Consider the following 26,521-nt stretch of genomic DNA (forward strand, 5'->3'; position numbering starts at 1 on the left):
TCCAGAGGCCAGGCTCCCTGCTTGTCCCTAAGTCTAGCACTGTGCTGCTATGTTCATGTCGGGGCCTCACGGCGGGTGAGAGGCACAGAGTTGCAGACTCTGTAGGTAGGCACCACACAAAGCCTTGAACCTTCGTTCTTTACCTTTTGCCCCAGTTACTAGGGATCATCATGCATAGACGCCGACACCAGGCTGTTTTAGAGCAAGAAAGGCACCCTGGACTTCACAGGTGGGCACAATGGCCCTGGGAGGGGAAAGGACTTGCATAGGGTCATTCAGTTAAGTTAGTGGCAAAAAAGAGATTAGCCTTCAAGTCTGCTCTGTTTATTCCTCTGTTCGTAGGCGGCCATTGCCCAGGCACAGACAGACCCAGAGGACAGGCTCAGACAAGCAGAACTGGAACGTCTTGCCCTTTTCAGAGTGATGTAGTCGTTCTGCAATGCGCCTGGCCTTGTGGAAGTCATCCCTGTGGCTTATGGGGGTTCCAGTCACTCATTTTCATCCATGCAGCCAGACCATCTTAGTGGTATCAGGAGCGAGAGCAATTCATGAAAGGAAGATGCCTAAGAGAGTCCTTTAACCCCTTAAAGATTCAAACTCTCAAGACATGGAAGGAGCTGTGCAGTAAAGAAGAGTTGGAGACCGGCAACATGATTTTTGTATTGACATTTGGTTCTTAATAATAACATCCAAAATGGGTTCTGTTCTTATAGCGATGCAGCTACTGCATCAGGTCAAGGGCATATGTTGCCGGAGTCTCCCCTGGGAAGTGGAGAGGAGCTGGTGGTGAGACACACACTGATTTCTCTTTGGGACCTATATGCAGCCAGGTGGAGAACTGCAGCAGGTGCCCTGGCTCTGGTAGAGGGTGGGAAGGCAATCCCAGCCGGCCTGCAAACACATGGACAGAGTCCTTTGACCCCAGCCCACAAGAAAATGGGTGCTGGTGGGGCCCACGGTGGCAGCTCCAGGAGAGTGGAGGGAAGGCTGGGATGTTACATTCTTGAGGCCTTCACAGGTACATGTCATCGTAGCCCGGCGGGGGCAGATGGTCTGGGTTAGGTCTGGAATGCAAAGAGGGGCTAGTGAGTTGGGGTGATGAAGAGTCTGGGGCACACAGGTAGACAGGGTCCTGAATGGAGGGAGCCTGCCTCCAGAGTGATGTGGTGGTTTGTGGAGTTAAAGACCATGTGCTCTAGAGTTGGTCTGAATTCTGATTTTCCCACCTTGGACAAGTTCCTTCATCACTCAGGACCTCGATTTCTGCCTCTGTGAAATATCTATCCACAAGTGCTGACATAAGAATCCACTGAGTTCCTGGCACATACAAGAAGTCCAGTAAATGTGAGTAGCAACCTCTCCTCTGAGTCCTCCTGGAGGGAAGCTGGGGAAGGGAGCCACTGAGGAATGGGAAGCTCATGGAAGGCTTCAGGGAGTACCAGGCAGGGCCTGGAGGAGGCTCCACTCTCTTGGCAGCAAGGCCTGGGACTACTGGCAATTCTGCACTTGGTGTCAGATGCCTCTGTCCCTGCAATGCTGAGCTGAGCCGCCATCAGGTCCTACCTCTCAGCATCCCTGAGTGAATACCTACCCAGACGGGCTGGTCCCAATGGGTCCAAAGGGGTCAAAGCGTGCTCCTGGGGGCACAGCGCCTGGAGGAAGCCGGTTTGGGAGTCCTGATGACGGGTCAATAAGTGCTCTTGGGAAGCCGGATCTCAGGGGATCCACAATCATGCCACCTCTCCGACACCTGAGGCAAGAAGGAATGACAGGTAAGCAGATGTGGCAAGCAGCTGCTGGAGAAGAAGTGAAGGTGATGAGAATGTAGGTAAAAATGATTGGGACATCAACTCTGGATGCGTGGATGGCTGCCTGAGTGCCAGCAGGAAGTGGGCAAGAGCAAGAACACAAAAAGCACACCTTTTTTGGCCATCATGGCCTGCACTTTCAGCTCTACAAGCTCCAGGACCCCACAACACTGAGATCCCTGCCATGTCCTACAGCCAAGGAGGGGGGTGCGATTTGATCAAGAACATGTGCCAGAACTTGTCAAGGTGAATGCAGAACCAGAACAAGGCTCCTCCAGGCACAGCTTTAGGTCTAAGGGCTAATGGATTGAGACAATTTACAATCCAAGCTTTTATTTGGGGTTTTTCATGGTTTCCTTGAAGGGTCTCTGGGCATTCTATGACTTGATTGTCCAAGTCTGACTCTTGACAGTACCCATCCCTCATGGAGTTCTATGGATCTGACGTTATGGCTCAAACTAGGATGAATACGAAGGTGATGTTACACCAGACTTTGAGGTCAAAGTTTGTTTGAGCTTAACTTCAGCTCAAGGAAAAGTATTAAGTTAAAAAATTAAGTTAAGCTTAATTGTTCAAGCTTAACTTCAGACTCTTTCCCCACTGTCTAAAAATGAAACACTCAAGTTGGGGACACCCTTTGCAGCAGAGCTTAAAATCTAGAAGCACTGGGCAAGGACAGTGCAGTGCATAGCTGAGGCTATAACTCTGTTGAGGATTTCACAAGAACCACCCCAGGGTCTAATGGGGATCAGTGACCCTCCCTTATCAAGTGAGGTCATGACCTCTGAAGAGCCCTCAACTGACCTGAGGTCTGTAACCCACTTGTGTGTTTTTCAGTCTTCATCTGACAGACCCCCTGGGGGTATCGTTCCACCAGGGAAAGCATGGCCAGAAAACAAGAGAAGAACTGCCCACTGGGCTTGCCCAGTTGCTCCCCAACATTCAGAGCCCTCTTGCACTGCTCCAGGCATGGCAGAGCAGAACAGTGGGAGTGCTTCCTCAGCCACTCGGCAACAAATGCCTCCTTCACCCCAAAGGAAGACTGATGAAAAGCACTAAAATTAGAAGATGAGCTGGGGCTGAAAGGCCACGAGACCAAGTCGTGTTGCTGCCACCTCCCCAGCAGTACTCACCCAAAGGGGTCTAGGTCCTCTCCCCCGACAGCAAACGGGCCCAGGGGATCACACCTGAAACAAACAAGGGACGATTACTCAAAGTCCCAGAGCAGCCTGGCGCCTGGGCTCCCAGAGGTCCAAAGCTGATGCCTGTGGGGACACACATGTACTCCCAGGCATGGAGGCAGCGAGAGTCCCTGCCTAAGACCATAACAACAAGGGATATTTCAAAATGGTCCTTGGCACAGACTAACACTGAAAATATTACAATCACAGTAACGTGAAAAGAGCTGGACACAAAGCTAGAAACATGGAGGATTCCTAATAATGTAGAAAGATAAAAATATGAACAGTGGGAAACAGATACATTTAATTTTATTCAAACCTTTCTCAGGTTCCTAAAGTCTGTACAAAGAATCAAGAACATTTAGACCAGAAAAATACTATTCTAAAATCCCAAACCAAAAGCTCAAATTTAAAAGCTTCCAAGGGTGGAGTGAGATGGGTGCTCACATATAGCTAGAATTGTGTTTCTCAACCTTTTTCTCATTATGGCCTCCGCATGAAATGTTAAAAGCAGATACTGTACATCAGTTTATGCACTGGAAACCACTGGATAGCCACAGAATTTCTAAGGTTTTTTTCACCCCCCACCAAGAACCAATTTTTGCCCACACTGAGACTGCAGGAGCCAGAAGCATAAATTAGTGCATGCTTTGTGGAAACCAAGTTTATACTAATACACACACACACACACACACACACACACTGTAACTGCCTCTCAAAAGCCTTTTGTATCTTTGCATCTCATGGTCTGATAATTTTATGCCTAGGTATCCATCATAAGGGCTTCCATGTGGCTCAATGGTCAAGAATCTGCTGCCAATGTAGGAGGATGCGGAGGATCCCCTGGAGAAGGAAATGGCAACCCACTTCAGTGTTCTTGTCTAAGAAATCCCAGGACAGAGGAGCCTGGTGAGCTACAGGCCATGGGGTCACAAAAGAGTCACACACGACTTAGTGACTAAACAACAACAAATCATCTTAAAGAAATTCAAATATCATCATAAAGACTTTAACCAAGGGAACTGGATTGGTCACAAATGGGGACCAGTTAGGTAGATCATGGTAATGCAGTCATGGAAACAAATGTTCTTAGAATGTTTAAAATGTGTGTATGTGTGTGCATATAAGTAAAACTAGAAAGAAGTATAACTGAAAATACAAACAGTGACAATTATACCTGGGTGACATTTCTTCTTTATACTTCCCTACTTTTTCTATAAAGGATCTGGCTATGGATATAATGAAACAAAAAAGATCTGGTATTTGAAAAAGTGTGCTTTGGAATCTACTTGGAGCCCTGGCAAGCAATACAAACCTGACAGTTCTGGGGCATGGCAGACCTCAGAAAAGCTCTGTAAATAGTAGTTAATCGAAGCTTACAGGTAAGAAGCCATTAATTAAAGAACTGGGGAAAAATCCAAAAGTAGGTGCTTCTCCAGTCAGTTCTACCAATGAGCTGGAAAAGACACTGTGATTAGGTGGACATGGTTTCCAAGGGAAGCAATTTTTTCTGATCGAGGTTATTGTTTCCAAGCCATGGTTCATGGAGCTGGTAGTCAAACTTTCTGGTGGCCTCCCAACAACTTGCCTCACTGGACAGACCAGGTGGTGCAGAGGGCAGGAAGCATTTTATCTGTCTCCACAAACTGCCCCCTTACAGAGCAGCAAACAGAACCAACTATAACAATGACCTGGAGAACAGAGCCTTGATGGCTCCTGAAACATGGAGCCATCTCTATTTTTCTCTCCTAGGCCACAGAGTGTGAGGAGGGGAGAAGAAATAAAGAACAACAGAGGTAAGAAAGGCAGTTGCCAGGCCCACCCCAACAACTTGGGTACTTCAAATGGTCATGGCATATCCCTTAGGGCTCATACTCAACACAGTCTAACTGCAACACATGCACCCTTCTGTGAGCTCCTCATATACACAAATACACACCCAGAACCTATTATAAAATAGTCTCAGCCCCGAATGTGCTGAATGAGGCTCTCAGGATTAAAAAAAGAAGTTAATTTTTGTACAGTCTCTAGAATCAAGTCCCTAAAACTTCATCTGGTAATCAACTGAAGGAGAGTGTGAGCATGCTAAGTCACCTCAGTCACATCTGACTCTTTGCAACCTATGGGCTATAGCCTGCCAGGCTCCTCTGTCCTTGGGATTCTCCAGGCAGGAATACTGGAGTGGGTTGCATGCCCTCTTCTAGGGGTCTTCCCAACCCAGGGACTGAACCCACGTCTCTCACGTCTTTTGCACTGGCAGGCAGGTTCTTAAAGCTGAGCCGCCTGGGAAGCCCCGAAGGAGAATGCTCGTACACTAAATGCTATAGGCACATCTGCCTGGCTGGGCCCACTAGACTGTCTAATGGGGCTTCGGGGTGATCCTGACCACACATAATTTCCTCATTCTCTCCTTTGCTCTTAGATAAAAAACAACTTGGCTCTCTTGGGCACACAAATCCTGCTGATGCCATTCTGGCTGAGGTGACCTGGTGAACAGAAAAAACCTCGGGACTCTAGGTGGGGGGCTTCCTGGCTGGATGGCAGGCGTCTGTCACAAAATCTTTGCACCTCAGTCCTTAAAAATGTAAAATCTAAGCAGTAACAGTCACAGGGTCTGCTGTGATGGTGAAACATAGTATTGGACATGAACAGATTTGTTGACAGGAAAAGCCTGGAAGAATGGAATAACAGCAGCTGCCGATATTTACGGACAGCATGCTTTGTGTCAGGCACCATGCTAAATTTAGTTTTTAAAATTTAATTTTGTGAATAGGTAATGCCTTCACCAGTTTCAAAATTCAAGACAATACACAGATTGAATTCAAAATTCAAAGGCTACATAGATCCATAATCTTGTGCTGAATGTGTTTTGGAATTCAGAATTTCTCATATTTTAGAAATATGAGTATACCAAACATATTACTGTGTAGCACCCTGTAAACAAAACCCTAGTATTTCTGCAAAATGAATGAGAATTCACATAAAATGAATTCTATGCCACTTCAGGAGCTTCATGCCACTTCAGGTCACGTTTTGCTACCAAAAAAGGCTTGGTGCCAATCTTATGAAAAAAAAAAAGAAAAAAAGAAAACAACAACACTTTTTTTTCAGTGTTCTTTGGTTTCAGAGTTGTAGATAAAGGATTCTGGACCTGTACAAGTGAAAAAAAATTCTCCCTCTTAGCCCTGTCCTCCAGCCTACCAGGTCTTCCCATAGACAACTACTAACACCAGCTTCTTGTTATGTCCTTCCAAAGATACTTTGCATATATGAGCAAATATGCATCTCCTCTACTTTTTAAACAGATAGATGTGCAGAGTTCTTTATATACATTACCTTATTTCATCTTTGTAATAGCCCTATGAAGCCATGTGACTTTTATACTTATTTTACAAATGAGGAAACTGATGCTCAAAGAAGCAAGTGTTCTCGCACAAGCCAGATAAGTATAAGCAGCCAAGAATGAATTTACACCAGGTTTGCCCAACTTCAAAAGCCATGTTCCTTTAGTTGGTGTGTTGAGACCATTTACTTTTTTCCTCCATTTATTTTTATTAGTTGGAGGCTAATTACTTTATAATATTATAGTGGATTTTGCCATACATTGACATGAATCAGCCATGGATTTACATGTGTTCCCCATCCTGAACCCCCTTCCCACCTCCCTCCCCATCCCATCCCTCTGGGTCATCCCAGTGCACCAGCCCCGAGCACTTGTCTCATGCACCCAACCTGGACTGGTGATCTGTTTCACACTTGATAATATACATGTTTCGATGCTGTTCTCTCAGATCATCCCACCCTCGCCTTCTCCCACAGAAGAGTCCAAAAGTCTGTTCTATACATCTGTGTCTCTTTTTCTGTCTTGCATATAGGGTTATCATTACCATCTTTTTAAATTCCATATATATGCGTTAGTATACTGTATTGGTGTTTATCTTTCTGGCTTACTTCACTCTGTATAATGGGCTCCAGTTTCATCCATCTCATTAGAACTGATTCAAATGTATTCTTTTTAATGGCTGAGTAATATTCCATTGTGTACATGTACCACAGCTTTCTTATCCATTCGTCTGCTGATGGCCAGGATATGGAGACCATTTACATTTAATGTGATATGTTTAGATTTAGGTCTGCCATTTTACCATTGCTTTTCCAATTGTTTGCTTTTTTCTTTCTTCTGTTTTCTCTCTTCATAATTCAACAGAAGGGGTAAAGAGTGGAAACAGTGACAGATTTTATTTTCTTGGGCTCTAAAATCACTGCGGATGGTGACTGCAGTCATGAAATTAAAAGACACTTGCTCCTTGGAAGGAAAGCTATGAAAACCTAGACAGTGTATTAAAAAGCAGAGACAATCCTTTATTCACAAAGATCCATAGAGTTAAAATTATGGTTTTTCCATTAGTCATGAACAGATGTGAGAGCTGGACCATAAAGGCTAAGCACCGAAGAATTTATGCTTGTGAATTGTGGTGTCCAAGAAGACTCTGGAGAACCCTTGGACTGCAAGGAGATCAAAACAGTCAATCCTAAAGGAAATCAACCCTGAATATTCACTGGAAGGACAGATACTGAAGTTGAAGCTCCAATACTTTGGCTATCTGATGTGAAGAGCTGACTCTTTAGAAAAAACTCTGATACTGGGAAAGACTGAAGACGGGGACAGAGGATGAAATGGTTGGATGGCATCACTGACTCAACGCACAAGAGTTTGAGCAAACCCCAGCAGATAGTCGAGGACATAGGAGTCTGGTGGGGTACAGTACATTGGGTTGCAAAGAGTTGGACACAACTTAGCGGCTGAACAACAACAAATTAAACATATTCTAATTCTCTTGAATTAGAGAACAGCCTATTATAGTTATCTAAGTATTGACCATTTTTATTGCTCTTCCTTTATTCCTGATGTTCTAAGTTTCTATTTGATTTCCCTTCCCTTCTGTCTGAAGAACTTTCATTAGCAATTTCTTCTGAGAAAATCTGTTGACTATGAATTCTCTTAGTATCTTTTACACTAAGAATATCTTAAAATCCTTCAGAAATAAGATGATGTATTTGTTGGATATAGAATTCTGGTTCTGACAATTCTTTTTTTCTCCATACTTTAAGAATAGTGATCAACTTATTTCTGGTTTTCTGATGAGAAATCCACAATCATTCAAATTCTTATTCCACTATAAGCAACACATGTTTCTCTCTAGTTGCTTTCATGACTTTTTTTTCCCCATTTTTAGCAATGTGATTATGTATGAGCATGGACTTCTTTAGGTTTATCCTGTTTAAGATTTGCTGAGCTTTTAAAATCTGTATGTTTATGTCTTTTGCCAAATCCGAGAAGTTTTTAGCCACTATTTTCTTCAAATAATTTTCCTATACTACACTCTTTCTTTTCTCCTTTTCTTCTTCTCCTTCATGGTCCCAGTGTTTTTTATAATTGTGATTGTATAATTTATAATCTTTTATAATTGTCCCATGTTCCTGAAACTGTTTATTTTAAAATATTTTTTGTCTCTGTTGTTCAGATAGGATAATTTCTATTTATCTATTTCAAGTATTTAATATTTCCTCTGTTTTCTCTTATTCTGCTACTGATTCATCCAGTGAAGTTATTTTGATTATTGTATTTTTCATTTCTAAAATTCCCATTTGGTTATTCTTTGTGTCTTATTTCTAAGCTGAGATTTTCTACCACTCCATTTGTTTCAAGACTATTTGCCCTTACTTCTCTGAGCATTTTCTTAACGGCTGCTTTATCTGTCTGTCAGCTAATTATTCCAACGTTTGTGTCACCGTGGAATACTGGCATATGTTTTGTCTTTTTGTGAGCTGAAATTTTCTTGATTCTTTGTATTCCCCCCAATTTTTAATATTTTATTATGAGGTTTCAGGAGAATCCTGATATTGTTGTCTTAACAGGCAATCAACCCAGCTGGGTTTGGGATTCAAGCTCAGGTTTCAACGTCAGTTCTGTTTGCAAAGCCTTTGTAGTGCTATCTAGTTCTGTACCACATATGTGCTACCCAGTGGTCAGTCTGAGACCTGGCAGTGGGCGAGACTACAGTTCTGTTCCCAAAGTTTTTGGTGTGCTATTTAGAATCAGATTCACTTATGTACATTGTGCAGATAAGGCCTGGAGTCCACAAACTTTGTAGAGTTGCTTTCTGAACTCTTCCATTTCTATGATCTATCTCCTTGGTGGAGAAGGAAATGGCAACCCACTCCAGTATTCTTGCTTGGAGAATTCCATGGACAGAGGAGTCCCTGGGGTTGCAAAGAGTCAGACACGACTGAGCGACTAACAAATCTCCTTGGTACCTTCTAGGTCCTTGGGGCTTTTCTTTTGGTCCTCTGGCCAGAAAGCTGGGGCACTGCTTATTGTGCTCTGCCATGTACTTCCCCTGACAGTGCCTATGACCACATGCCTGTATCAAGTGGAGGGAGAACAAAGAGGATAAAAAGCAGCAGTGGTTCACTTCATACTCGTTAAACAACTCTTATTGGAAAGGAAGCGTCTTTTCCCTCAGTTTTAAGTGTTTTTGGACTGTCACATGCTGGGCATTTTTGGAGGAAAGGAAGAAAATACATGGGAGATTTTCTTCCAACTCTCCCTAAGCACTAGACCCCATTCTCAGTACTTTAGCCAGAATGGAGGACTCTCCTGGAGTTCTCTCTTTCCATGCCAAGATCTAATTCTTCGTTTTGGGCTTCCTTGAGTTCATACCAGAGGCCAATTTATTGGTATTTCGGCCTTTGGTCTTCTCTCCCAATGTACCTGCTACTATTTTTCAGCATCCTCAAATAACTGCTCCATGCATTCTGTATAGCTGCAATCAATGGGAAAGTCAGGATGGAGTGTGCTTCCTCCAGAACCAGAAGTTTCCAAACTTAGGCTTTTAACTGGTACACAATACCAATATGTCTGCTTTAAAGACAGCTGCTGGTCTGCACTCATTGGTGACCACCAGCAGTAAACACAAAGCTCTCCATCTGCACATCACACGTCTTTGGGAGTACCGGCTGTGTTTTCACAGGCGTTCCGGCAGTAGTTACCTGAAGATTTCTCGACCCTGACCTGATTCGGTTTTCATGGCATTGTTTGAACCACGTAGGCCAGTTCTGTTCAAGTTGTTACGTGCACATGAATCGGAGGGTGAATCTTACTAAAATGCAGGTTTTAATTCAGAAGATCAGGAATGGGATCTGAGATGCTTCATTTTGTAAAAGCTCCCGTGTGATCTGACATTGCTGGTCTGGGGACCTCAAATGGCTAGGTTGCTTCCCAGTGAGGATACAAGTTCAGCTGGGGAATCATGGTGATCTAGGTTTTTGTACTTTGTCCTGCCCAATGTGGAAATTCAGGACTGGGAAATGGAGATGCTGATAACTGTAGACAAGAATGTGTGTACAAGTAGAGCACCAGCTATGTGTTCTGAGCAAGCAGGGCACCACACCTTTCCCTTTCCTAATCCCAAGGATATCCTATGAGTTCAAAGGTGAATGAGAGATTGAGAATGGTTGGAAAATACTGCATTTAGGCTGTGAACAATGATTTTTAAAAGAAAAATATGCATATTTCATACTAAAAAATAGTAAGAAAAATGTTACCCATCATCTGACTCTATACACAATAATTATTTTTGCTATTTCTTTCTAGAGCATATTTTTATATGCTTATATGAAAATTGTAAGTACAATTAGATCTATTTTCCTCCATTTGTGTCCTACATTTCTCATGTTGTTTGTCCTTGCTATTAAAATTTTTAATGATCAAATAATATTCACTGAAGTGAAGAAAATCTTTAAAATTCTTCTAATGTAGGTATTGGTATTGCTTCTGGTATGTAATTATAAATAATGCTGTAATTAGTAACTTTCATGTTCATGTTGTTTTTCCGTGTTAGAAAAAAGTTAACTGTTATCCTTCACCCATCTGACCAGTGTTATGATGAGAACAGACAATCCATTTCTCTGGACAAGAGACAGAAAGCAGTTGTACTCAGGAGCTTCCACTATGCCTGATTTAGATGATTCAGAAGGTGAGATCTGGGTCCTTTAAGCTGATGAGATTTAGACAATATTTTCAGGCTGAGCTGACACAGTAACTGCACAAGAATCCTCAGAACTCTAGGGAAGGGTAAATGTATTTTGCCTTTGGTAAAAATGGCCCCTTGTCAATCTTCCATACTTTTTAATCCCCCAGAATCTGTGAGTGTGGTAAGAAATCACTCCTACATTTATGTTTTATGGCACAGAGGACCTCAGAAATGGGGGATTATCTAGGTCAGCTCATCTAATCATACGGACCTTTAAAAGCAGAGAACTTTCTCTGGCTGGTGGCAGAAGAAAAGGTGGAAGGGAAGACTTGAAGCATGAGAAGAACCTGACACACTGCTGCTGGCTTTAAATATGGACGCAGCCATGTGAGGAGAAATGCAAGAAGTTTAAGGAGATGAGAGAGAGGCCTCCAGTCAACAGCTGGCAAGGAATGGGGTAACAACAAGAAACTGAATTTGGGTTCAGTTAAGCTTACAAATGTTATAAGAATGATGCCTTTCTAAATAATTTAAAAGAAAAAGGAGACTAACTCTAGCAATGAAAAGGATAGGCAAATGACATCAAAATAGAGGCAGTATGCTAATTAATACCATTGTGGAGGAAGGCAACTGGGCAATGTGTATCAAAATCTTTAAAAGGAGGTTTAGTCCTTCAGCTCAGTTGAGTTCAGTCACTCAGTTGTGTCTGACTCTTTGCAACCCCAAGGACTGCAGCACACCAGGCTTCCTTGGCCATCACCATCTCCCGGAGCTTGCTCAAACTCATGTCCATCTAATTGGTGATGCCATCCAACCATCTCATCCTCTGTCATCCCCTTCTCCTCCTGCCTTCTGTCTTTCCTAGCATCAAGGTCTTTTCAGATGAGTCAGTTTTTCACATCAGGTGGCCAAAGTTTTGGAGTTTCAGCTTCAGCATCTTTCCTTCCAATGAATATTCAGGACTGATTTCCTTTAGGATTGACTGGTTTGACCCCTTTGCAATCCAAGGGACTCTAAAGAGTCTTTTACAACACCACAGTTCAAAAGTATCAATTCTTCGGCACTCAGCTTTCGTTATAGTCCAACTCCCACATCCATACGTGACTACTGGAAAAACCACAGCTTTGACTAGACAGACCTTTGTTGGAAAAGTGATGTCTCTGCTTTTTAATATGCTGTCTAGGTTGGTCATAGCTTTTCTTCCAAGGAGCAAGCATCTTTTTATTTCATGGCTGCAGTCACCATCTGCAGTGATTTTGGAGCCCAAAAAAATAAAGTCTGCCACTGTTTCCATTGTTTCCCAATCTATTTGACATGAAGTGATGGGACCAGATGCCATGATCTTAGTTTTTTGAATGCTGAGTTTTAAGCCAATTTGTTCACTCTCCTCTTTCACTTTCATCAAGAGACTCTTTAGTTCTTCTTCACTTTCTGCCATAAGGGTGGTGTCATCTGCATATCTGAGGTTATTGATATTTCTTCCAGCATTCTTGATTCCAGGTTGTGCTTCCTCCAGTCCAGCATTTCTCATGAGGTACTCTGCATATAAGCTAAATAAACAAGGTGACAATATACAGCCTTGATGTACTCCTTTCCCGATTTGGAACCAGTCTGCTATTCCATGTCCAGTTCTAACTGTTGCTTCTTGACCTGCATACAGATTTCTCAGGAGGCAGGTCAGGTGGTCTGGAATTCCCATCTCTTGAAGAATTTTCCACACTTTGTTGTAATCCACACAGTCGAAGGCTTTGGCATAGTTGATAAAGCAGAAGTAGATGTTTTTCTGGAATTCTCTTGCTTTTTCAATGATCCAACGGATGTTGGCAATTAGATCTCTGGTTCCTCTGCCTTTTCTAAATCCATCTTGAACATCTGGAAGTTCAAGGTTCATGTACTGTTGAAGCCTGGCTTGGAGAATTTTGAGCATTACTTGGCTAGCATGTGAGATGAGTGCAATTGTGTGGTAGGTTGAACATTCTTTGACATTGCCTTTCTTTGGGATGAAAACTGACGGTTTCCAGTCCTGTGGCCGCTGCTGAGTTTTACAAATTTGCTGGCATATTGAGTGCAGCACTTTCACAGCACCATGTTTTAGGATTTGAAATAGTTCAACTGGAATTCCATCACCTCCACTAGCTTTGTTCATAGTGATGTTTCTGAAGGCCCACTTGACATCACATTCCAGGATGTCTGGCTCTAGGTGAGTGATCACACCATTGTGGTTATCTTGGTTATGAAGATCTTTTTTGTATAGTTCTTCTGTGAATTCTGGGACTTCCCTGGTGGCTTAGATGGTAAAGCATCTGCCTACAATGCAGGAGACCCGGGTTCGATCCCTGGGTCGGGAAGATCCCCTGGAGAAGAGAATGGCAGCCCACTCCAGTACTCTTGCCTGGAAAATCCCATGGATGGAGGAGCTGGGAGGCTACAGTCCATGGGGTTGCAAAGAGTTGGACATGACTGAGCGACTTCACTATAACTTTCTGTGTATTCTTGCCACCTCTTCTTAGTATCTTCTGTTTCTGCTAGGTCCATACCATTTCTGTCCTTTATTGTGTCCATCTCTGCATAAAATAGATTTAAGGAACTAGATCTGATAGACAGAGAGCCTGATGAACTATGGACGGAGGTTCGTGACATTGTACAGGAGACAGGGATCAAGACCATCCCCATGGAAAAGAAATGCAAAAAGGCAAAATGGTTGTCTGAAAAGGTCTTACAAATAGCTGTGCAAAGAAGAGAAGCGAAAAGCAAAGGAGAAAAGGAAAGATATTCCCATTTGAATGCAGAGTTCCAAAGAATAGCCAGGAGAGATAAGAAAGCCTTCCTCAGTGATCAATGCAAAAAAATAGAGGAAAACAACAGAATGTGAAAGACTAGAGATCTCTTCAAGAATATTAGAGATACCAAGGGGACATTTCACGCAAAGATGGGTTTGATAAAGGACAGAAATGGTATGGACCTAACAGAAGCAGAAGATATTAAGAAGAGGTGGCAAGAATACACAGAAGAACTGTACAAAAAAGATGTTCACGACCCAGATAATCACAATGGTGTGATCACTCACCTAGAGCCAGACATCCTGGAATGTGAAGTCTGGTGGGCCTTAGAAAGCATCACTACGAACAAAGGTAGTGGATGTGATGGAACTCCAGTTGAGCCATTTCAAATCCTGAAAGATGATGCTGTGAAAGTGCTGCACTCAATATGCCAGCAAATTTGTAAAACTCAGCAGTGGCCACAGGACTGGGAAACGTCAGTTTTCATTCCAATCCCTAAGAAAGGCAATGCCAAAGAATGCTCAAACTACTGCACAATTGCACTCATCTCACACGCTAGTAAAGTAGTGCTCAAAATTCTCCAAGTCACGCTTCAGCAATATGTGAACCGTGAACTTCCAGATGTTCAAGCAGGTTTTAGAAAAGGCAGAGGAACCAGAGATGAAATTGCCAACATCCGCTGGATCATCGAAAAAGCAAGAGAGTTCCAGAAAAACATCTATTTCTGCTTTATTGACTACCCAAAGCCTTAGACTCTGAGGATCACAATAAACTATGGAAAGTTCTGAAAGAGATGGGAATACTAGACCACATGACCTGCCTCTTGAGAAACCTGTATGCAGGTCAGGAAGCAACAGTTAGAACTGGACATGGAACAACAGACTGGTTCCAAATAGGAAAAGGAGTACGTCAAGGCTGTATATTGTCACCCTGCTTATTTAACTTCTATGCAGAGTCCATCATGAGAAATGCTGGGCTGGAAGAAGCACAAGCTGGAATCAAGACTGCCAGGAGAAATATCAATAACCTCAGATATGCAGATGACACCGCCCTTATGGCAGAAAGTGAAGATGAACTAAAAGCCTCTTGATGAAAGTGAAAGAGGAGAGTGAAAAAGTTGGCTTGAAGCTCAACATTTAGAGAACTAAGATCTTGGCAGCTGGTCCCATCACATCATGGCAAACAGATGGAGAAACAGTGAAAACAGTGTCAGACTTTATTTTTCTGGGCTCCAAAATCACTGCAGATGATGATTGCAGCCATGAAATTAAAAGACGCTTACTCCTTGGAAAGAAAGTTATGACCAACCTAGACAGCATATTAAAAAGCAAAGACATTACTTTGTCAACAAAGGTCTGTCTAGTCAAAGCTATGGTTTTTCCAGTGGTCATGTATGGATGTGAGAGTTGGACTATAAAGAAAGCTGAGCACGGAAGAATTGATGCTTTTGAACTGTGGTGTTGGAGAAGACTCCTGAGAGTCCTTTGGACTGCAAGGAGATCCAACCAGTCCATCCTAAAGGAGATCAGTCCTGGGTGTTCATTGGAAAGACTGATGTTGAAGCTGAAACTCCAATACTTTGGCCACCTCATGCGAAGAGTTGACTCATTGGAAAAGACCCTGATGCTGGGAGGGATTGGGGGCAGGAGAAGAAGGGGACGACAGAGGATGAGATGGCTGGATGGCATCACTGAGTCTATGGGCATGAGTTTGAGTAAACTCCGGGAGTTGGTGATGGGGCATGAGTTTGAGTAAACTCCGGGAGTTGGTGATGGACAGGGAGGCCTGGCGTGCTGCAATTCAGGGGGTTGCAAAGAGTTGGACACGACTGAGTGACTGAACTGAACTGAACTGCATAAAATGTTCCCTTGAAATCTCTAATTTTCTTGAAGACATCGCTAGTCTTTCCCTATCTATTGTTTTCCTCTATTTCTTTGCATTGATCACTGAGGAAGGCTTTCTTATCTCTCCTTGCTATTCTTTGGAACTCTGCATTCAGATGGGTATATCTTTACTTTTCTCCTTTTGCTTCTCTTTTCTCAGCTATTTGTAAGGCTTCCTCAAATAACCATTTTGCCTTTCTGCATTTCTTTTTCTTGGGGATGGTCTTGATTCCTGTCTCCTGTCCAATGTCATGAACCTCCATCCGTAGTTCTTCAGTCAGTCTGTCTATCAGATCTAATCCATTGAATCTATTTGTCACTTCCACTGTATAATCGTAAGGTATGTGATTTAGGTCATGCCTGAATGGTCTAGTGGTCTTCCCTACTTTCTTCAATTTCAGTCTGAATTTGGCAGTAAGGAGTTCATGATCTAAGCAACAGTCAGCTCCTGGTCTTGTTTTTCCTGACTGTATAGAGCTTCTCCATCTTTGGCTGCAAAGAACAGAATCAATCTGATTTCGGTATTGACCATCTGGTGATGTCCATGTATAGAGTCGTCTCTTGCGTTGTTGGAAGAGGGTGTTTGCTATGACCAGTGCGTTCTCTTGGCAAAATGCTTGTTAGCCTTTGCCCTGCTTCATTCTGTACTCCAAGGCCAAATTTGCCTGTTATTTCAGGCATCTCTTGACTTCCTACTTTTGCATTCCAGTCCCCTATGATGAAAAGGACATCTTTTTTGGGTATTAGTTCCAGAAGGTCTTGTAGGTCTTTATAGAACCATTCAACTTCAGCTTCTTCATCATTACTGGTTGGGGCATAGACTTGGATTACTGTGATATTGAATGGCTTGCCTTGGAAATGAACAAGAGATCATTCTGTCGTTTCTGAAATTGCACCCAAGTACTGAATTTTGGACTCTTTTGTTGATAATGAGGGATACTCCATTTCTTCTAAGGGATTCCTGACCACAGTAGTAGATACAGTGGTCATCTGAATTAAGTTCTCCCATTCCAGTCCATTTTAATTCACTGACTCCTAAAATGTCAATGTTCATTCTTGCCATATCCTGTTCGACCACTTCCAATTTGCCTTGATTCATGGACCTAACATTCCAGGTTCCTATGCAATATTGTTCTTTACAGCTTAGTCCTTAATGTAGTTAATTCTACTGTTGGGAATGCACGCTAAGAAAATTCAGAGCTGTGCTCTAAGTTGCATGAAAAGCATGTTCCCTGAAGCTATGGTAGCCTCAAATTAGAAATGACTTAGGCTAAAAAAAGCCTCCTTGCATCATCCTGGTTTTTTCTTCCCGTCATTAAGCCAACCCATAAGCAAGTCCTGTAAAGTGTACAACCAAATATATCCCAGGTTATCCTCATATCTGCCACCATCTACCACCATTATTTCTTGCCAGAGTGCCTGTGTCAGCTCTTTACCTGATCTTATTTTTTCTACTCTTATCCCTCTCTAATCCATTCTCTACAAAGGAGCCAGAGGAATTAAAAAAAAAAAAAAGGGAAATGATATCAAGTCTCTCTCTTGTTAAACACACCTAGTGGCTTCCCACTTCTCCTGACACTGACCCCAAGGCTCTACACAAACTGTCCTGTGCTTACCCCTACAGAGTCATCTCCTATCACCATGTCTCACCATGTTCCAACCATACCAGCTTTCTCTTTGTTCTTGGAATAATGCAAGTCAAGATAGCTTCTTCTGAAGCAATGGCTGTTATAAGTGTCAAAAGGAGAAAATACTAAGGGCTGAATCCCACACCACCTTTTATGAGCTGTTTCTTTGGGCAAGTTGATTTACCATTCTGTGTCTCAGTTTATTTTATTTTCCAAAAAGTGGGATAACAAGAGCAGGTACCTCTCATTCTCTTGCTTAAGAGAGACTATATTCTATACTTAGTGTAATAATAGCCTGGCACACAGTAAAGGCTCAACAAATATTAACTATGTAAGTTGACATTCTAAGTGGGATTCCTTGGGGGGAAAAATGGTGAAAAAGGTCCCAATTGAATCACTCTCTATCCAAAACATTTTGATGGCTCCCATTACCCCAGGATCAAAGTCAGTTTCTTAGTACATAAGATCCCTTGTGATGTGGTTCCCACATTCACCTATTCTCCCTTCACACACCAGCACAAGTAATATACAACCCCTTGGTCCGTCCCCTGCCTAAACACACACACGAGATGACAAGATGATTCCACAGCCCCATTTGTATCCATTTTTCTCTTGGCCACAAATACCAACTACTCCCAATACTACAGAACTTTTATTAGCCCCTTAAAATTTAGTCCATCATGCATTATCTCATTGAAGCCCTTCCTTCTATATCCTGTCCCAACTCAACCCTTCAGAGTAATCACCCTTCTGTGAGCTTCAACAGACCTGAGACATACTTCTTTAACTGTTTTAGAAACACTTATGGTCTGGAATAAAAAGGGTAAACGGCTCTAACCAACTGTGAACTCCTTGAAGGTTGAGTCCCTATCCAATATTCTATTACTATAACACAACTTCTGCTCATGAATGACTGTGGTCAAGTTACTTGTACATTAACATCAGTTTCATGTAAACCATAAAAGGGGGGTAGCCCTTACTAATCTCATGGGGTTGAGAGAATTAAATAAGAGAATATGGATGAAATGCCAAGCAATTTCTGCAATAGTTGGCACTCTATATAGCAGTCATATAAATATTACTGAACCAGCTTTGCCATCCATGGGGGGAAAAAATCAAAAGGATCAAGATTACTTCCATTACAATGAAAAGAATGAGGGCAACTATCATTGTATTACGAGTAATGAAAAATGAAAATTATTAAGGTGGCATAGGTAGGGGATAATTCTTTTCCAAATATGGTGCTAGATCAACTGGATATCAATATGGTAAAACATGTATCTATCTCACAACACACACAAAATTAATTTCAAATGGATTATCTTAATATAAAAGGTAAAACAACAGAGCTTCTAGAGTACATGAGAAATTCTACATGACCATAGGATAGGTCAAAATTTTCTCAAACAGGTCAAAAAAGCACCCCATATAAAGGGAAGGTATTGATAAACGGAATTACATAAAATATTAAGAATGTTTTAATTAAAAAAACACCCTTAACAGAGGGTAAAGGCAAGCTACAGAGGGAAGACACTGTAATACACATTGTAATACATATGTCTGACAAAGGACTAAATCCAGACTATATGAACCGTGTCTACAAATCATAAGAAGACAAGACAACCCAACAGAAAAACAAGCAAAAGATTTGAATAGACTCTTCACAAAAGAGTAAATTCAAATGGGCTTGTAAACATTAAAAACAAAAAAAAAGATATTCAAAATGTGGTCCATGGACCCCTGGTGGGTTCCTGAGACACTCACTTCAGAGGGTCCACGAGGTCAAAACTATTTCATCTTAAAAACTATTTGCTTTCTTCACTGTGTTGATATTTTTACTGATGGTACAAAAGCAATGATGAGGACTTCCCTGGTGGTCCAGTGGTTGAGAATCCACATGCCTGTGCAGGGGACAGGGGTTCAATCCCTGATCCAGAAAGATTCCACATGCCTCAGGGCAACTAAACCCGTATGCTGCAACTTCTGAGCCTGTATGTCACAACTACTGAAGCCTGCACACTCTAGAGCCCGTACTCTGCAACAAGAGACACCACTGCATCAAGAAGCCTGTGCATAGCAAGGAAGAGCAGACCTTGGCACAACTAGAGAAAAGCCCACTTGCAGCAACTAAAACCCAGTGCAGACAAAAATAAACAAATTAAAAAAAAAAAAAACAAAAAAACAAAAGCATCAGTGAGTAACTAGCAGTCACGGTAATCTGACTCACCAGCCACTCCAACTATCCACCCCCCCCATCCATTTTCCCATCAAAATGTCCTTAAAGAAGGTGGTAAAAATTACCAAGTGTTCTAAAGTCTCAATCTTTGAGTACACTTCTTTTTAATATCCTATGTGATGAAACAGGAAATATTCATAAAGCACTTTTGCTGCATGTAGAAATACAATGGCTGTTTTGTGCAGCTAAGCTGCTAGCTAAAGTAGCCATTTTTTCATGGAAAACTGTTTTTACATAAAATGACAAACCAAGGCTATTCAGATTGGGCTACACAGTAGACACTTTCTTGAAAACCATAGAACCCATTACTTCAAGGAAAATAACTGACAGTATATGTTCCCAATGATAAAATTCAAGTTTTCAAGAAAATTAGCAATTTGGAAATTTGTATTCACCACTAGGAGAAGGAAATCGCAACCCACTCCAATGTTCTTGCCTGGAAAATCCCATGGACAGAGGAGTCTGGCAGGCTACAGTTCGTGGGGTTGCAAGAGTCGGACACAACTTAGCGACTAAATCACCACCACCATTCATCACTAACTTGATGGGTTCCCGATATAGATGCTGATGAGATTAGTAATACTGATGAATATGATTTTTTAGATATTGTGTAATAAAATTTGTCAATGTTTTGTGGATCAGCATATACCAGTGAACCAGCATTTTCCAAATAACCAATACATGATCTTTCAACAGCATGCAAAAGATCCATTAAAAGGACATGAAAGACCAGTGGATTTTAATGTAATAACGTACAAAAAGTTCACTGATATGAATTCAAATTTTACACTGGAACTAACCCTTTGTGAAAATTAATGGAGAGAGAAACCTAACTAAAATAGAATGAGGAGGCCAGAAGGGATAGCTTTCAAGCAGGTATCACTGGACATCAACACAGACTCCAGTAAGAAGAGAATATCTTCCATTTCCTGCAGGAAGTAACACTATCTTACTACTTTCAGTGGAGGAAGAGAGATTTTCTCCTTGCTGTAACAGCTCAGGTAATGAGAGAGTGCCACAACTTGGCCAATGAAAAGCCATTACACTATAAGCTCCCAGTTTCTTCCAACAGACTTCTGATTTATAACAGCCCCAAGGAAGGGACAAATAGCTTTAAGGGACTAGATCTGATAGACAGAGTGCCTGGTGAACTATGGATGGTGGTTCGTGACATTGTACAGGAGACAGGGATCAAGACCATCTCCAAAAAGAAATGCAAAGAAGCAAAATGGCTGTCTGAGGAGGCCTTACAAAAAACTGTGAAAAGAAGAGACACCAACAGCAAAGGAGAAAAGGAAAGATATACCCATTTGAATTCAGAGTTCCAAAAAACAGCAAGGAGAGATAAGAAAGCCTTCCTCAGTGATCAGTGCAAGGAAATGGAGGAAAAGAATGGGAATTAGCAAGAAATGGGAAAAAGCAAGAAAATTAGAGATACCAAGGGACCATTTCATGCAAAGATGGGCACAATAAAGGACAGAAATGGTATGGACCTAACAGAAGCAGAAGATAGTAAGACAGGTAGCAAGAATACACAGAAGAACTGTACAAAAAAGATCTTCATGACCCAGATAATCACAATGGTGTGATCACTCACCTAGAGCCAGACATCCTGGAATGTGAAGTCAAGAGAGCCTTAGGAAGCATCACTTCAAACAAAGGTAGGGGAGGTGATGAAATTCCAGTGGACCTACTTCAAATCCTAAAAGATGATGCTGTGAAAGTGCTGCACTCAATATGCCAGCAAATTTGGAAAACTCAGCAGTGGTCACAGGACTGGAAAAGGTCAGTTTTCACTCCAATCCCTAAAGAAGGGCAATGACAAAGAATGCTCAAACTACCACACAATTGCACTCATCACACACGCTAGTAAAGTAATGCTCAAAATTCTCCAAGCCTGGCTTGGAGAATATGTGAACCATGAACTTCCAAATGTTCAAGCTGGTTTTAGAAAAGACAGAGAACCAGAGATCAAATTGCCAACATCTCATGGATCATCAAAAAAGCAAGAGAGTTCCAGAAAAACATCTATTTCTGCTTTATTGATTATACCAAAGCCTTTGACTGTGTGGATCACAACAAACTGGAAAATTCTTAGAGAGATGGGAATACCAGACCACCTGACCTGCCTCCTGAGAAATCTGTATTCAGTCAAGAAGCAACAGTTAGAACTGGACATGGAGAAACATACTGGTTCCAAATAGGAAAAGGAGTACATCAAGGCTGTATATTGTCACTCTGCTTACTTAACTTATACGCAGAGTACATCATGAGAAATGCTGGGCTGGAAGAAGCACAAGCTGGAATCAAGACTGCCAGGAGAAATATCAATAACCTCAGATATGCAGATAACACCACCCTTATGGCAGAAAGCGAAGAAGAACTAGAGAGCCTCTTGATGAAAGGGAAAGAGGAGTGAAAAAGTTGGCTTGAAGCTCAACATTCAGAAAACTAAAATCATGGCATTTGGTCCCATCACTTCATGGCAAGCAGATGGGCAAACAGTGGAAACAGTGACAGACTATTTTTTGGGGCTCCAAAAATCACTGTAGATGGTGACTGCAGTGATGAAATTAGAAGATGCTTGCTCCTTGGAAGAAAAGCTATGACCAACCTAGACAGCAGGTTAGATATTACTTTGCCAACAAAGGTCCGTCTAGTCAAGGCTATGGTTTTTACAGTAGTCATAGATGGATGGGAGAGCTGGACTATAAAGAAAGCTGAGCACAGAAGAATTGATTCTTTTGAACTGTGCTGTTGGAAAAGACTCCTCAGAGTCCCTTGGACTGCAAGGAGACCCAACCAGTCCATCCTAAAGGAAATCAGTCCTGAGTGTTCATTGGAAGGACTGATGTTGAAGCTGAAACTCCAATACTTTGGCCACCTGATGCGAAGAGTTGACCCACTGGAAAAGATCCTGAAGCTGGGAAAGAGTGAAGGCGGGAGGAGAAGGGGACGACAGAGCATGAGATGGTTGGATGGCATCACCGACTCAATGGAGATGAGTCTGGGTAAACTCCGGGAGTTGGTGATGGACAGGGAGGCCTGGCATGCTTCAGTCCATGGGGTCGCAAGGAGTCAGATACAACTGAGCAACTGAACTGAACTACCAACTTCCCCTTATTCTCTCTAAATGGGTCTTCCAGGTGGCTCAGCAGTAAAGAATTTGCCTTCAGAGCAGGAGACCTAGTTTCGATCCCTGTGTCAGGAAGATCCCTTGAAGACAGGAATGACTGCCCACTCCAGTATTCTTGCCTGGAGAATTCCATGGACAGCAAAGCCTGGCAGGCTACAGTTCATGGGGTCACAAAACGTCAGACACAACTGAGCAATTAACACTTTCACTTATTGTTTTAGGTTCACACCTTAAAAGAAACTATCACTTATCAAGTTTTAGTGTAATACAAAATAGAAAATGCACAATTATTTGAAAATTACTAAACTACTCCTCTCTTTTCCAACAACTTATTTATGTTAAGGCTTAAAGATAAACATTATCAGCTACAGACTTAATACAGAAGCAGAAATGAGAATCTGGCTGATTTCTACGCCAGATATTAAGAAGATATGAAACAATGAAAACAGTGTCACTCTTCTCATTAAGTTTTTGATTTGGAAAATATTTTCATAAAATTTGTTATTTAGGTTAACACACAAGAGGTTTATTATTTTTTAATGAATAAATGTATATTTAAATTTTAATTTAAAATATTTTGGCTATAATTTATAATACAGTAAAAACTGACAGATATAACTCAAAACACATCTTTTGGGTTCCTAAGTAACTTGGGGGTGTCAGGCGAGTGTATGCTCCTCGGTTCTTTGTCTCGTCACAACAAAGATTTGGAGTGACGGACATTAAAGCCCCCTTGGCAGGTCACAGCTCTCGGAGGACGGACCGTGTTACAGCTCTATTTTATTTAGATAATAGCAGGAAAATCCATCTTCGAGGCATGAGGGCACGTCGATCCAAAGACGCGAACAGAAGAGCGCCCCATCAAGCCAGAGAGAGAGAAGAGGGCTTTGGCTCCTCTTTTTATAGGTTTCTCTGTCCCTGGGCCTGTCTTATGTAAATTGGGCCAGCCAGGAGTGTTGTTTGTTTTACCTGAGGTTCCCACTTGGTCCTCGAAACCTTCCTTTGTTCTATTTTTGCGGGCTTTTCCCTTCCATGTCTTTTAGCCACCGCCATTCTGGACTCCTTATCCCTATTCTAACTACCTAACAGGGGCATGCAAGGGAGTTTCTGAGACAAAAAAGTTTGAGATCTGCCAGCATAGGAAATGTAACTTCAGGAAATAAAAATTTTATTACACAGATGTTCATAGTATACTATTTCAAATGAAAAATTGGACATTCTTGAAATACCCAATGAAGACTAGGCAAATTATAGCATGTATCAGTAGAATAAAATATCAGATACTAAAAAAATTACATTTATCACTTTAGTAAATAAAACATAAAATTTAAAAAAAAAGTGGAACACAAATATTGGGAATATTTAAAAAATATGTAAAGATACAGACTGACTGGGATTAAAAAATGAATTTTGAATGACATAAGAGCTTTATATGCAAGGATTTAGTTTTAGTAAAGCTGGCTAAACACAGGAAAAATTGAATTTTCAAAACAGAGAATAAGATTTGGGGCATACAATTTCCTGACTGAGGACAGATGGAGCAAAGGGACATGGGTTAGAATCAAAATGACAACAAAAAAGTTAGGCTTAGATTAAAAAAAATTTCCCTCACAGATGGGCTGTTTTCAGTAATTCTTCTGAGAGATCTCAGCAGAACAGACCTACTTTGCATCTTCAATTCTCCATTGTAATGGAATGTCCTCTCCCTCTATGCCAGCATCACACCAGCAAACCAGTATCCTCTGACAAGCTCTGGACACACATGTCACCACACACTTACTGAAGCAAGACATCTCAACTTCAGTTTGCATTTGGCGGTTTCCAGGTGTGGGACAGGCAACGTGGTATGGAGGTTCGGGGTGAGACACAGAACAGTGTGCTATGCAGTGGGGCAGAGGCTGTTGTTTCCTGCTCAGAACAGAACCCAAGGCTGTTCAGTGATACGGTTAATTAACAACCCGCAGCAGTCCAATGGGTCCTCTGCTGACCCATTCTTTCCCTTCTTCCTGCCCTCAGGCCCTACCCTTAAAACTGGCATTGGTGGAAAAAACAAAAAGGTGACAGTGAGAGTGCCTACTTGCCCAAAAACAAGGCGGTGATGGGGCTCTCACCAAGAAGTTGTCTTTATATCCATCTGTGCTGACAGGGGAAGGTGGCTCGCAATGGGTGGGTGTGGAGGGAGAAGGGGATGACAGAGGCAAGACCCATCAATTCGCTTGTGGCTGACAAAAAGCCTCCTAAACATTCCGCCTCTTCTTCCAGTTCAGTGTCCCAGTCCTAGACAATTAGCTTGCTTGAGAAAGATCTCACTGGAGGGAGAGGTAGGGGATACATTTTTCCCCAAATCAGTGTGCACTCACTACACTGAACTTGTACACAAACCGATTACATGAATTAAAACTGAAGAGTGCAATGGGGAAAGCATAAGCTTCTGAGTCCCATGTAGGGGCAAAGCTCAGTTCTCACCATCTCAGTTAGATAATTTTGGGAAGTTATGCTGCCTCCCCTTAACCATTGTCTTCTTCTCTGGAAAAGCAGGGATGCCGCTGATCTCCATGTAGGACTGTCTGGAAGATGAGCAACCATAAATGAAAACACTGGAGATGGCAGTCAACACATGGTGGACAGCCAAGAAATAGCATTTTTTCCTACCCTAGGTTAAGTGGTGGCCATTTTGAGGAACATGTCCTCACGATGGAAACAATGTCCATAGAGGTCCTGGGCTAAATGCAGTTGCCCAGCATACCCTCTGGGTCGATACTCTCACACCTAAGTGGCTCCACAGCATCAAATCCTTTTCTCAGAGGAATAGGCTGTTATTTTAAAAAAATAAAAGAAGGTTCTCTCTTCCAGGGGACTATCTAGTCATTACACCTTCAGTGTTGTTCTTATCTCTGCCTGCTACCTGAGTTAAGATTCATGAAATATTTCTTGAACATCTACTATATTCTGAGCAATGAGCTCAAGATGACATCTATCATCATATTCCTGAGACAGGTACAATAATTCCCAAGTTGCCCATGAGAAAACCAAGGCTAACTGTGCTCACTGAGACAGGCAAAGCTACAGGGCCAGGGTTTGAACCCAGCTGATCAACCTGCAAAGCCTGTACTCCTAACTGCCATATGATACTCTCTCCTTGACATGGGAGGTGGGTGAGGTGGCAGAAAGAAGGGAAAGAAGTCCCTTCTGCTAAAAGTGGTACACAGGAGTGATAAGCCTTGGCCCTCTGCCTCACCCCTTCCAATCCACCAGGATCCTTAGCAAAGACACCACCGCCACCTGTCAGTATTCTTCAATGATTTCCAACTGTCCATTGGGGAGATTCAGGTACATCAGGTATGCCTGGCATCAGGGTGCTTGCAAAATCTAGTCTTATCCTTCAGAGCTATTATATTCCAGGATTCTGACATGAACTCTTTCTCAAACCAAAATTCAGAGATAACCCCATGCTTTCAGACCTTGATGCCACTGGACTGCTGGTCTCACAGCCTGGAACAATCTTCCCAGAAAGGAATCTGAGAAAATAATCCAGACATATGAAAAGTTAAAAAGAAAAGGAGCCTGAGGAACACTTCTCCTCTTCCCCATGAACACACAGCTCAGGCAGCAACCCCCAAGAAGCCTTTCCTAGGCCACTGATGGAGGATCTCTGTGATAATCCCTGATAACCTGGCAGTTATATAAACTCTTATTTACTCACCTGTCTCCCATACTAGAGGGAGAGCACATGCCTCCAAAGTACAGGCCCAGGCCCAGGGATCCCTGAACCCAGAGTGAAACATTTGCTGGATAGAGAACTCATCAAAAATGTGAAGATATAGGTCCAGGTG

At 42.1% G+C, this 26,521-nt stretch overlaps 1 protein-coding gene across 1 annotated transcript in view; it reads right to left on the bottom strand.

Moving 5' to 3' along the window:
• Positions 1–308: 308 nt before the first annotated feature.
• PSMF1 (proteasome inhibitor subunit 1) overlaps positions 309–26,521 on the bottom strand; it is a 41,255-nt gene continuing 15,042 nt past the window's right edge. The window contains exons 5-7 of the mRNA XM_043479457.1: positions 2,942–2,995; positions 1,592–1,750; positions 309–1,064 (exon numbers count right to left, since the gene is read on the bottom strand). Coding sequence (XP_043335392.1) covers positions 1,013–1,064; positions 1,592–1,750; positions 2,942–2,995 — 265 coding nt within the window. The 3' untranslated portion in view covers positions 309–1,012. The remainder of the gene's footprint in view (positions 1,065–1,591; positions 1,751–2,941; positions 2,996–26,521) is intronic.

The sequence above is a fragment of the Cervus canadensis genome, chromosome 10, assembly GCF_019320065.1.
Source record: "Cervus canadensis isolate Bull #8, Minnesota chromosome 10, ASM1932006v1, whole genome shotgun sequence".
NCBI classification, from domain to species: domain Eukaryota; kingdom Metazoa; phylum Chordata; class Mammalia; order Artiodactyla; family Cervidae; genus Cervus; species Cervus canadensis.